This window comes from Aedes aegypti, chromosome 3 (assembly GCF_002204515.2).
Source record: "Aedes aegypti strain LVP_AGWG chromosome 3, AaegL5.0 Primary Assembly, whole genome shotgun sequence".
Classification (NCBI taxonomy): domain Eukaryota; kingdom Metazoa; phylum Arthropoda; class Insecta; order Diptera; family Culicidae; genus Aedes; species Aedes aegypti.
This window is the reverse complement of record NC_035109.1, coordinates 293869621-293883365: the sequence shown is the minus strand read 5'-3', so window position 1 is coordinate 293883365 and position 13745 is coordinate 293869621. Positions and strand designations below refer to the sequence as shown.

General features: G+C 37.1%; 1 protein-coding gene across 11 annotated transcripts in view; it reads right to left on the bottom strand.

Moving 5' to 3' along the window:
* Window positions 1–13745, bottom strand: part of LOC5565521 — a 129234-nt gene that overhangs the window by 54175 nt on the left and 61314 nt on the right. For 10 of the 11 annotated variants that reach the window (XR_002501857.1, XR_002501860.1, XR_002501859.1 and 7 more), the window contains one exon: window positions 6611–6903. Coding sequence is in view for 2 of the 11 variants with exons in the window: in XM_021851910.1 (XP_021707602.1) it covers window positions 6611–6903 (293 nt within the window). In the remaining 9 variants the exon portion in view is untranslated. Of the gene's footprint in view, window positions 1–6610; window positions 7312–13745 lie in introns of those variants that run through there. The other variant, XR_002501853.1, reaches the window with a different exon arrangement.

Genomic DNA, 13745 nt, shown 5'->3' with positions numbered 1-13745 from the left:
CAATGGAAGATGAACTAAACACAAAAAGTTATATATTCATATTACGCTTGATTTCTAATCACTACTTTTTCGATCCAGTTTCCTAATTGCAAGTAATTTACGTTTTTCATTATTTTCCATACATTTTGACAGTTCTCCGACTACCATTCTTCCATGCGCTTGTGTTTGAAATTTGAGAAATTTGAGAATCCAGCGTAGCACGATCAGTGAAAGGAATACACACATCAGTGTCGCCGCTAGGCGAACTGAAGGGTTGTTGTCTGTACTTTTTGCCACTGGCGCCAACTGTTAGCGATTAAGATCAAAATAAACAGTCGTTACCCTATTGTGCCCAATTCTAATATTTATTAGTTGGCCGACGGGCTACTCGTGGCGCTCACATCGTTTTTGTTCGAGTATGACGTTTGCTCACTACCGCCACCTGAATCGCAGTTGGCCAAATTGAGTATTTTTAGCAAGGGCGCGTATAAGTTCACGTGATTATGTTTTAATTTGATAATTATTCTAGCTGTTACGTCTGTGCTTTTGTGATCATTTGTGGCATACATTACAACATTTAGGCATCTTCAATTTTACTTGTGGCCGGTCTTTTTGATCTCAAAAAACACGTAAGATTCCTGTATAAATGCAATAGTGAAAGAATTGTATGAATCAATCAACTCGTTCTGCTGAAACACCAAACAATTCTACTTGTGGATTCCGTGCATTGAATAACAATACAAAGAATTTGGACAGCTTCACAACCAGCAACAGTTTTTCGTGTGGAGCAATATTGCACAACAATCTAACAGTTTTTTTTTTCAAACTGAAATTATTATTAGTATACCATCTCATAGAAACATCAAACGGAAGTACAAGGGAATTGATGGATCTCGAAATTACCGGGACTATGACGTCAACAACTTGGCAAACTGCCTGAAATCTATAAATAGCGGAATGTCGCACCGACAATAAATAATTTCCGAAACTGTAAAATAATCACGTTTTCAGTGCACTTTTGGGGAAACTTAATAGACTATATTTTATTGAAGATAAGACTCCAAAGACGAATCAAAGAAAAAACAACAAGGGAAATTATGTAAACTTGACGATAAATGCTGGTTTTATATACTATTTACATAACTATTCAATTTTTTGGTATAATCGTACTTTTAAAAGGGTTTGTCATGCTTGTGATACACCTGAGAAGTCATTTCGTCTTGTTTGCATCGTATTTCATCAATATTTTTCAGTTTTGAATGGTTTCGAAATCATATCCTCAAAAACAAATTATTTCAATTACAGTGTCACTCCGTCTGCGGAGTGAGATTGGGTAATTTTTCATTCACATGCAATGCTGTAGTGGATAAATATTTTTCTTTTCTTTAATCAAAGTGCATACACACTAAATTTGAAGTTAATTGGAGTTAAATTGCGATAGTTATCCAATAAATAATTCGTATATATCCTTTTTTGACCCATTCTCACCCCCAACGATGATAGGTGACAAAAACAAATATTTAAAATTAGGCTCTGTAAGTGCTACGATTTCTAATTCTATTTAACAAAATGATAACGGATGTTCTATAATTTGCATTATTTTTTTTTCCATTTTGTATCGCTGCTTTTTACTCCGTTAATTTCATTTTATTCCGTACCCTGCTACCCATAATCGAAAACTGAAGCCCGAAAGTATTCTCTGACGTCAACTTACGCTTCAATATACAACTTGAATTGCATGTTTAATAATCTGAATCGCGAGTTCATTGCTTCACCAAACTATCCAGAATATTGATGTATGAATACTAATTTGGTCACATGATAAAACTGGCTCCGTAATGCCTTATAGCACTTGAGCCTATGAAAAATCAGTTGATTGTGAGGGACTTTTGCGGCATGTAAGAGCAATGTGTCATTAAAAACATTTGAATGTGCCTTACGTTATTCTAATGCCTAACTGATGTATTGAATATTAGTGTTTTTAGTGGTAACACCTTCAAAAGGGCGTAACTCCATATTTTGTTGATCTTCTCATTCAAAACTCCACCTAGAAGTTACAAATAAATAAAAACACCAAATTTGAACCAAATTTTGATGGTTTATTTTTTCTAATTGTAACGTTTTACGTTTTTTCTTGAAAATATATAGTGAAAAGTTTGTGAACGCAAGCAAAATCACTTGAATTTGAATTTGATTGAGCTCAGTGTTACGTAAAGTATCGATAAGGTTTGTGTCTTGACTAAATGTACTAAATTGACGTCACCCAGTATGGGATACGTGTAGGGATGTGGAAACCTTTGTAATGTTTTTATTCGTTTAGCTTGTTCGTTTACCGAAGGCGCGAACTCTCGCCATTTCAAATTTAATTTGGGCGCAAAAAGATTAAAGAATAGGCTCTTTATGTAAGTAGGTTTCTTGTCTGTTAGAAAACTGAGACTCGGTCATTTCGTTTCCAAATCGGCTGGTTTCCAGAAGTTTCGCGAGTTTAGGTCAAGTGATAATACTTAATTTCTATTAGTGACCATTTTCACAAACGTTTTACAGTAAAGGTACCGTCAAACGGGGCTTCTTTTGACATTATTTCCACATTCTTCAACTTTGAGGATTAGTATCTCTTAGAATTTTGGATAGATATTGATGATTCTTGCATATATTTAAGTTGTATATGTACGTAACAAATATGCAAAATATGAGGCAAATCCATCAAGAAATAACAAAAATGCTTGAATAGCGAAAAAAGTGTGTCCTTCAAGACAAAAAAGGGGCTACTTTGGACATTTTCACAATTTGATAATGAAATGTTTTTTTTTCTTATAAATTTCAAACTGATTCTGTAGATTATGGTCCATTGTAATGTTATTGAACGTTTTTCATTGATACACATAATTAAAAAAATTGCAAAGCTCGCAAAAATTTCAAAGCTTGCAATTACTCATATATAACAAATTTCTGCGAAACATGCTATTCACTATTTTTAGTTTGTGGTATGAAACTTAAACTTTCAATCTCCTCTTAAATGGAACTATCAGTTACGAATGCTTGATTTTCAAGTTGACATAAACGAACGATGTAACTACTAGGTACTGCTATGATAAATGAGCTTTGTACAAAAACTGTCTTTTCTATTCTTACTGTTATATGACCGATTTATAGAAGGATCACATTAATACTTGTAACTAAAAAGTAATTTTCATCAACAACGCAATCTATGAAGTAAAGTTTTGCAAGGTCGTACAGAAGTAAAAGTTTGCTTTTGTAATATGGTTTTAGCTTCTTAGTAGTTTAGAGCTGGGTTAAGAGTAGTTTATTTTAGGAATTGTAGGATGCAATTGTTTTGTACTGCAAATTTATGTAAAATATGACGGACAATATTTTTTAGAGATGATTTTGTGAACTTGTCATTGATACGTATTGATACATGTGTGTTTCATGTCTATTCACTATCCCAAATATTTATTTCAATTTTTTTATGTTCTAAAATATACAAACCAAAACATTATAATAAAATAAGTCTTAAAAATAAGGCATTTGATCAATTATTTTAATAAAACAACAACTTTAAACAAAACAAACCACAAAATTTTTATGAAACTTGGCCATTTGATAGTTTTGTGATGCTCCCAATAACTTTCCACGACATGGGAAAAATTCCAACAATGTTTGCATAGCCAATGTTTTATACCTTGAGAATATTTATTCTGACTATCTTGAAATATTTTCTTGTTTATCTTGTTATTGTTGATATTGTTCCAAAAACAAATAATGCCTAGTAGTAGAGCATACATTGGTTAATAAAAGTGCTGAAGACACAAAATTGCTCAGATTAATATTTACGCTGCAAATAAATACCAAAGGTGAGTGTCCAAAGTAGCCCCCGGAATCAAAAGTAGCCCCGTCTGACGGTAGTTCAAGTAAGTGGAGTGATGTTTTAAATTGTACTTAACGTTTTTTATGTGCTTTGTTTGTCCTCTAGTGATTCGTTAGTAGTCGGTGCGTCCAACATTCGCGACTTGTGGAATTTTATTTCAGTGTACACCCAAAAAGGTAATTTCTATTAAAATACTCGATTTTTGTAAAAATTTAGTTTACTAAAGTCAATTTCGTGTTGGACTTTCCAGCGCTTAGCGCTTTTTGGGTAGGGCTGGAGTTCGTGTGTCGACCGGAGTTGACGAAGATTATTTTGTGGAGTTTTCTTGAGTCCGTGCAACCGTCAAGGCCCGCCCTTAGGGGTAGCTAAACGGAGTGTGGTGTTTCGCCAGAAAGTGGAGCGAAGAACGACCGTCGATCGCCAATCAATCGACGGAGGTCCCCTTACGTCAATTCTAACGGACCACAATATTGGAGAGTGCGGATCGTGCGTTGCGTCGCCAATTGCGCACCACGATTCCGGACCTGATCCAACGGTAAGGGTGCATTTCATCACGGGCGGTCATAGCGCGATACGCGAGGCCGCACGAAGGTACGTTAGCCCTTGTCCGGATGAAGACGGTCAATTCCCGGGCCGCACGACATCCGTCGTAGCGAATCGCTCTCCGGAAGAAATCGGAGGCCATCCGTCCAGCCGCCACCCACTTCGCAACTCTAATTTCGGCCATACCAGCACGGACTCATTTCGCTGCAAGCTAATCAGGCAGCGACGGCGAATTGTACCCCTTCGCCACCATTTCAACGGAGGTTCTCGTCGCCATCGTTACGAAGGCTCCCGCCGCCATCGCCGGAGTTCCTGGCAACGAGCAACAAGTCGACGAAGAAAAATCCTGCGCAGGTATGTGATAGAGTTAGACATGGCCATGATCTATTGAATTGCTATCCCGTCCAAACCCAAACTATAAGTCCAACCCGAAGTTCAATAAATTGATTAATTAATTGTGATGTTTTGTTTGGAAATCGAGTAGTTTACGTTTTATTTATTCCGTTTTTGTTTAGGTGCAATAGAGAAAGTCATTCCAATTGCTCTTAGTTTACGTTCCGTTAATACTTCGATTTTCATTTTCATTTTTAGTTTTTTTCTGTTGAGACCAGAGGGTTGAACGAGTTTCAGTGGGTTTGTTGTCCGGAGGGGAAAAGCTTGTCTTTCTTAGTTTTGCGCTTTAAATTTGAGTTTGAGCCAGCGACCGTTCGAGGACCCCTGAGGTTAAAGGTCATCAGTAGTCGGGCAAATAAAAATCGGCCGGTGGTCTCTCGGATTCGAGAGTGGCGCTAAAGCTAACACCTCGAGCATTTCCGCCGAACGGTTACATGATAATCACGACAAATAAAAATCCGTTTAAATATCTCAGATTTCCATTGAATTTGTAGACTTATACAATCAAAAGGGCGTAACTTTGAAACGGGCCCTACGATTTTTTTAAAATTTTGCCCAGACATGCAGCTTAGCTATAGAAAATGACTGGTGAGCACAGATTTGATGGAGATTTTTTTCTGATAATAACGGACCGTTATTAACGGTCAGGGGAGCACCTTGGGGTACATTTGATGATTTCCATTAGAATTTTCGGTTGACGAAGAGGCCTAGTAGATGTTACCTGTGGCGGTAGGGTTTTTTCCATTTGATTTGAAACAAGTAGAATGGGTACTCATAGTACGAATAGGGGAGGAAAAATTTGATCGATTGGTTATTATCTGAGACGAGACTCGCGAAGATGGTCTTCTTCTGTGATTGCTGAGTTTTTTTTCTTATTCCACTTTGTGTTTATACCAATTATGCGCAAGCCGTTCAAATCCTCACATGAACTTCTCAGCAAAAAATGATTGATTTTGCATCACATCGAATCATAAATAGCCATTTGAGTGAAATTTCATGCCAGCAAACGTAGCAGACATTAGAAATAATTAATTTTCTGCTTAGATTTATCAGCAACTTTGGAAAAAAACTGCTACGCCGACCGAGGTTTTTAATAGCAGTTTACTTTGAACACAATAGCTGTGTTCAACGAGCTGCTCGAACTTGGTTGCAACCACTTGCGAGTCAGCTTTTGGTGTTCATTGAGCCACTCCAACCTACTTCGAGTCGCTCGGGTTTGTGTTCATTGAGCCGAGTCCAACCAACTCCGAGTCGCTCGAAACAGGTTGGAAGCTAGAGTCCGAGCTAGTTCAACCAGCTCGCAGTAGCTCGTGTTTTTGACGTTTAAAAACGTAAACATTGAGAAAAAAAAGCAAAATTCCGAAGCGATACGGATTGTTAAGTGCGCGATTTTTTTTTTCACGTGGAATTCCGGTAAATTAGTAAAAAGAGTAAAAAGAGCGTTCATTGAGAAAGCAGCTTGGAGTTGCTCGAAGTAGCTTTGACAGTTATTTGTTGACAAAAAATACGAGCTAGTACAACCAACCCCGAGCAAGTTCGATCAAAGTCATTGAACACAGCTAATACTTTTCACTTTTTCAGCCATAAAAACGGTGGGCTGCATTTGACGTTTCGTGAGAGGGGAATCTGGGCTGCATATGAAGTTGATATTTTTCCTCTTCGCGAGTCTCTCTCAGGTTATTATTAACAAGTAACCATTCGATAAAGTTTTCAGTCTGGTTCACTAGATTTGTGCTCTTGAAAATTTGAAGTCTGACTTCGATTCATCTTTACGTTAAGGGTCACTTACATAGCTAAAGTTTTAGCATTTCCGAATTTGTCACTCACCTTTTTCGATGCGAGCACCTCCTTCGGTTCGGACAGGCGGGAACCTTCCCGGGAGGCGGCTCCACCTGGCAGGAGGGCACCTCCTCCGATTCCGACGACGGAGGCCGACAGCCCGGCGGCCGTCGTTGTGCCCGTTACTGCTGCTGCTGTTGCTGCGGTCCCATCGGCCGAGACGGAACCCTTCTTCACGTACTTATCGTACAGGAGTTTCGAGAGGAAAACTAGCGCTATCACTACGACGATCAACGCGAAAAGTAACATGACGAATGTGTCCATCGTTAGATCACCGGCTCCTTCAAAAACACAGATATAATCATCAATTTGGTCAGCCAAATCTTCGGCCATGATGATGTAGTTGGTTGATTTTGGTTTGGTGGTGGTAGTGGTTTTGTTGAGGTTTTTTGTGGTAGTGGTTGGTGGTAAAAGTTTACTACTAGCAGGAGGACGACGACGATGAAAGCGACATCTGCCGCCGCTCTCGCTTCTGAGGTGGTAAGTGATGAATGAACTTTTTAATTTAGTATATAAACTAGATGGCGCTTAATGCATTTGTTTTATTTTCGTTTTTGGGAGGGTTTCCTAACTTAGCGTAGAAGCGTTAGAGGAAGCGCAAATGGACTTCCTTCTCACTGGACGCGGAACTCAAGTGCGACTGGAATCGGCATGTTGATGATCGTGACGACTCGAGTATGAACGTTTGCCTTAAGGGGACACGGGAGACCGTGTTATTTTCCCTATCTTTCGTCTCACTCTAACAATTATCATCAAAACTTTGTGGAAGCAAATCTCTAGTTTTAGTGAACCGATGAAGCTGAAAATGTATCGGGTTGTGCACTACATACATAGAATCATAGTGATACATTTTTCGCATCGATATATGGAGTAGTTCTTGAGATTTGCTTCTTGAAATGGATAGGGTGATTATGATGACGTCCCGTGCGGCCTTAACGGTGGTGATCTAACATATGCGCGGGCGGGCGGGGGACTAAAACATTCGTACACGAATGGGATTTTCATTAGCCAAACGGTCAGAAATAGATTTGCTGTTTATTTTCGAAAACTAAACAAACACAACGGGGCCAGACATTCGAACGGCTTTAATCTCGCAGCGTGCCGCAGCATGTACCACTCGTCTACTAGCTACAGTGTTGCGGTATAACATCTAGGTGTAGAATCGGGCTCACACGAAGAAATGGATGGTCAGTCATTCAACCAGTGGTTCATTCATTCACAGCAGGAATAGGTCACAGACATACAGACAGCGTATGTTTCATTCTAACATATAAGACACATTTGTGATATCTCTTTGAAGGCATCTTAACCTTCCTAATGAATTAAGAAAAAGTTACACATTTTGCATTTAGGGCCCAAAATGACCTGTTCAAATAGGGCTCCAGTAAATCCTCCAGGAGTTCTTTGATGAAATCCTTCAGAGATAGTCTGTGCCGTAATTCTCCAGGGATTTCATTAGGGATTTTGCCAGAGATTCCTCCAAGAAGTACTTTTGTTCGCTTTCAGATTTTCAAAACCGGTTCCGATAGAGCTTCAGGAATACCTTCGGAAATCCCTCCAGGAGTTCCTTCCTGGATTCTACTACGGATTTCTCCAAAAGGAGTTCCAGCAGGAATGCCTCCAGTGATTCCTTCATAGGTTCCTCTAGTAAAAACTTTAAATCTGTTCCAGGGATTCTGCCAGTAATACTCTAGCATTTTTCAGCATATTTCTCCAGGGATTTTTCAAGCGATTTCTTCTTGTATTCTTTCAGAGCTCCCTCTAGGAAATCTTCCCGATTCCTCCGAGAATTCCTCCAAAAAAGCATTACAAGGATTCTTGCTAAGATGTCGTCAGGGGTTGCTTCAGGAATTCCTTCAGGGATTACACTAGAACAATCTCTTGAAGGATTACTCATAATATTTCTCTAGAGATTTTTCCCAAAATTCCTTCGTGGATTCCATGCAGAGATATCCCCAAGAAGTCCTCCCAAGATTCTACCAGAAATTTCTTCAGGGATCGCTCCATGAATTCCCCCAGGTACTCCATCTGGAATTCCTCCAGGTGTTCTACAAGAAATTACATCCTCAAAGGATTCCTTATAAATTTCCTCCAGGGATTCTCCCAGAAACACCACCAGGAAAATCGCTACATGAATTACTTCAAGGATTTTTCCAGATTGAATTTACAGAAATTTCTCCAGAGATTCTTACTGAGCCTTCAAGAGTTCCTCTAGAAATTGTTCCAGAGATTCTCTCATGAATTTCTCCACTAAATTCATCATAAATAATCCTTAGAAATTATCTAGGGATAACATTAGGACAATCTCTACATGGAATATTTCCTGTAACATTTCTACATAAATCCGTTTAGAAAATCTCTTCATGAATTACTCCAGAGATTTCTCATGGATTTATCCAAAGATTATTTAAGGGATTTCTTCATAAAATGCTACAGAGATTTAATTAGCAATTTGCCCTTCATTGATTACCAAGGATGCCACAAGGGATTACTCAAAAATGTTTTTAGAGATTTCTCCAGGAAATTCTTCAGGGGAAATCCTGATGGAATTCTTAGGGTAATTTCTGATGAAACCCCGGGAGCGTTTTCGAGAAGAATTCTTGGAGGAATTTTACGAGGCCCGGAACAAGTTTCTGGAGATATTTCAAGGGGAATCCCTGAAGGGTTATTTACGGTAATTTATGATAAGATCCTAGGAGTAATTCATGGGGGAATCTAAGCAATAAATTCTAGACAAAATCTTGGCGCAAACCCTGTGTGATTGTTGGAGGCCCGGAACGAATCTCTGCAGAAATTTAAAGTGGAACCCTTGGAGGATTAACTGGAAAATATTCCTTGTAGAATTGGGTTGTTTAGCGGAAAAAAAAGTACAGGTTTTCGTAGCTTGATCGAATGAGCACATTTTTTTAAATACAGTCGACTCTCCATATCTAGATGTTCTACATCTCGATATCTCTCCCTATGTCGATGATTTCTTCGGTTCCTTCATTCTGCATACATCTTCATTCTCCATTTCTCGATATTCTTCTTATCTCGATATCTCCCTATCTCGATGTGATTTTCATTCCCAATTTTCTCTCCGTATGTCGATATGCTTAATTTCAAAGGTAAGACTATATTTTAGTGATACAGAACCATTTGCGAACACGAAATGGTCGGCGTTAAGTCAGAGTGGACCAAGTGACATTTTTCATATTTTGAGAAAAATGGGTTTAAAGTACAACGCTCTGTAATTTTCGAAAGTGTTTGAATTTTGGGTTCAATATTTCTACACATTTTTGTGTTACTTTCAAATAATATAATGTGAAGTGAAAATCATGAAAAATCATAATCCAAACCTCTGATAGAACGATTTTTTGATGGACTATATGTACTTGGTCCACTCTGATTGAACTTAAGATCACCGTTCTGTGAGTTGGTCCACTCTGACTGAACAATTTCTACGAAAATAACGATCATTTAATGCTTGCATGGTCAAACTGGGTGCATATATCTAAATAAACAGATTATCAAGAGCCTTCGACATTAGTTTCGCAAATTCTTCAATAATCCATATCGACAATTCCGAGATCAGTGGCATTACGATAGCATGAAAATGAAGATTTTGCAGGGTCAGGGCATTGAAGACCAGAAATATTCAAACATGCGTTCAGTCAGAATGGACCAAGTGAAAATCTTGAGTACCAACCAAAATATACTGGTCCAATAAGCGGGTCCTAGGACATTTGCTACATATACCATAGAACTACCATAACCTTCTATCGGACTCTGAAATTGACTCAAAAAAAGCAATAATCAATCAGTTTATCGCTTTTCAACACTTGGTCCGCTCTGTCTGCACAGAAATTGTTGCAATTTCTGACCACCCATCCATATATGGTAAATGGTCAAAAATCAAAATCGAATGCATTGCATCAAGTAATATTTATAAATTTCTATTGATGGATAAGTAGAGGAATCTTTCCATGTCGAAAAATCTGACAAATCTCTTGAAATGTTTTTCATTTCCTCGCATTCTTCAGCGCGTTGATAATTTTCGATGTTATGGTAATAAGCACTTGGACCACTCTGACTGCACACTTTTATCGGTTTTTATTGATCATCCAAAGTAAATTTATTGCATATCTCTCGCAGTTTACCGCATTCATGAAATCTGATCAAAGTGAATGAAAGGTAAGGTAATTTCGCATCTAATGGGAGAATAATCCAATTTTCTCAACTTTTGTACTTGGTCCCCTCTGACTTAACGCCGACCAAATGGCGTCTGTTTGTTTATTATTTTTCTGGTAACGGAGTGATTTTCAATCTAGTATTCATTAAAAAATGTTCTTTGTCTCGATCAGTAGCGTAACTAGGGGAGTGCGGTGGGTGCGGTCCGCACCGGGCTGGGGGGCCCACGGTAAGGATTTTCCATAGCTTTACAAGTTCAACATAGCTCGCATAAAACTGACAATTTGTAGTGGTTCCCCAAAATGAATATGAACTTGACAAGAAAAAGTTACTGGATTAGACGTAGATCAGCAATGTATAGGGGCCCCTAGATTATCCCGAATTAATCATCATTCAAGATCAAATTTAAAGTGGGCCATGGCTAAGGCTCCCAAATTGGTCTTTCACAAAACATAGTTTTGTACGTTGTTCTCATTTAACTGGTATTGTTTATTCATCTATACGCATGATATATTCCTAAGCCTCCTCATAGCTTAATGCGGCCCTGAGGTACATACTTAACCCTCTAATACCTAACCCCACCTTTAAACGGGGTACACTTTGGAATTTTGTGTATTTTTTCGTAGCTTGGAAATCAAAATGATTTCATTTTTGGCTTAATCCTTGATTTATAACACGCATATAAGAAAAGTTTATTATGACTTTTGAAATTTTTTTTGTATTTTTGGAAATTGTTTGAAAAATTGTATTCTTTTATGACTTACAAATACCTGCGGTTTCACACGGAAAATAAAAAAATCGATTTTTTTTTTAATTTATTATTTTTTAAAGTACCGTTAAAACTTGAATTGTTATTATTGCTAAAAATCAGTAACTAGAAGGGCTTCAAGAAAAATGAAAAAGGATAGGGACGTTCAAAAATAAAAATTATGAAAATCAAAAACCAAAATTCATGGATTTGCGAATAAAAATAAATCATGGATCAAAACGTGTTTAGAACGATTATTATTATTATTATTATTTATCTTTATTAGGGAGATTTTCAGCCCTTGGCTGGTTCATCTCCGAGTTAGAACGATTGCAGATCACTTAAAATGATATTTAGAACGAAAATAAAAATATGGGTATTAGAGGGTTAATTAGGTTCAGGTTCATATTTAAAAAAAAAAAACAGAATCAGAATAACGACTTTTGATTCATAAATGTTTTCCTCATAAATGATTCTCAACTCAAGTTTGTACCTACGACATAAAAAAATGACAGATATGGGGGCTTCGATCCATTTTTAAATCAAGCAGGTCTCAGTCATGTTAAAATTAATACAGTAACCATCGAGCAGTTGAAACATAGGCAAGGGTTTTTACAAATTATTTCTGAATATAACTGAGATATTTTCAAAACCGTGAATTTTGACGAAAGAGTATGTCAAAGATATTGTTTGTTTTGTGTTATATTTATCTCAATATTGACCCTTCATAAATACTCCTGCGTTTCCGCTATTGTAACAATGATTCCTACAGGCACTTGTCCTGATAAATTATGCTAAAATATACTTTGATGATTTTTCGACAAATTTTACTAAAAAAAACTAGTGATTTCTCCTTCAAATTTCTTATAAATCGAAAGTCCTTTTGTTCAGATTTTTTTATGGTCCAAAAATTCTCACGAAAAATAATCAAAATTTTTCCCTCGGGTGACTTCCAGTAACTCATCAAGATATTTCTTTTGAAATATCTCCTGGTAATTTATTCGAGGTTGTGTCATGGATTTCACTAACAATTTATAGTTAAACATATCCAGAGCTTTCTTAAAAAACTTTGTTAAATGTTTCGGAAACACTTCCAAGAATTGTTAAATAAATCTTTAATGAATTTTTGCAGACAGTTTAGCTTAATTTCTCTTAAAATCTACACTAGCAACTAATCCAGGAAACGTTTTCCATTAGAGACGCTACAGAATATTCTGAGCTAAGTCATCGAGATTTTTCTTAGTTATTCTTGAAAGTCATGCTTTTGGTTAAAAACCACTCTAATAAAGTTAGTAAGTAATTATCCGGCGTTCCTATATAAACGTCTCTACAATAAATTGAGGTTTTTTTTTCAAGAATTTGCAGATTTCAGAAATATTGTCAAAACTTCACCCAGATGTTTTAGGAGGATTCTTCAACAAATCTTAAAGGAATTATTTAGATTCAATCAAGCATTTTTCTAAGGAGACCTGCAATAATGGTACTGAGGAAACCTCCAAGCAGGTTTCCCGAATGGTACGTCGAGAAATGTCTTCAAGAATTTCCCAAGTGTTCCTTTGCTAATAGTTTTAGGATTTCTTAAACGAACTATTTTAGATATTTTAAGTATTCTGAATGAGATTTCTCTGAGTATGTCTTTCTGGTAATCATCTAAGAAGTTCGCGAAAATTCCTCAGATAAATGGCAATCTTTTTGGATTCATCATTGAGTTTTTCCAGACAGTCCTTTTTGGATTCGCCCAGGACTTACTCCAAGAACTACTGTAACGAGTTTTTTAAGTGGCACATTTCTCCAGACACTCCTCAGCGATTCCACTAGATTTTTCTAAGTTCATAGAAGAAGCATCACAAGGTAAAAAAAAATTTCAAAGAATTTTAAGAAAATCGAAAGAGTTTCAAAAATAGTTTAACTTCTCGGCAAGTTTTTTTTTTCGAAATTTGTCTTCAAACTTAAAAAGAATTTGACCAAAGTCCCTTAGTTCAACGATATTTTTTATTAATTTGTAAATTGTCATTACGTATACGCATAATCGACTATGTTACAGTAAAACCTCCATGAGTCGATGTTCCATGATATGATATGATATGATATCGACTCAAGGAACTATACTAAAACCAAAATTTCATGATTACTATGATAATCCCCTCAAAAAGCTTTCCAAGGCATTTGTTTCCACGACTCGATATTTCCATGAGACGATGGTCC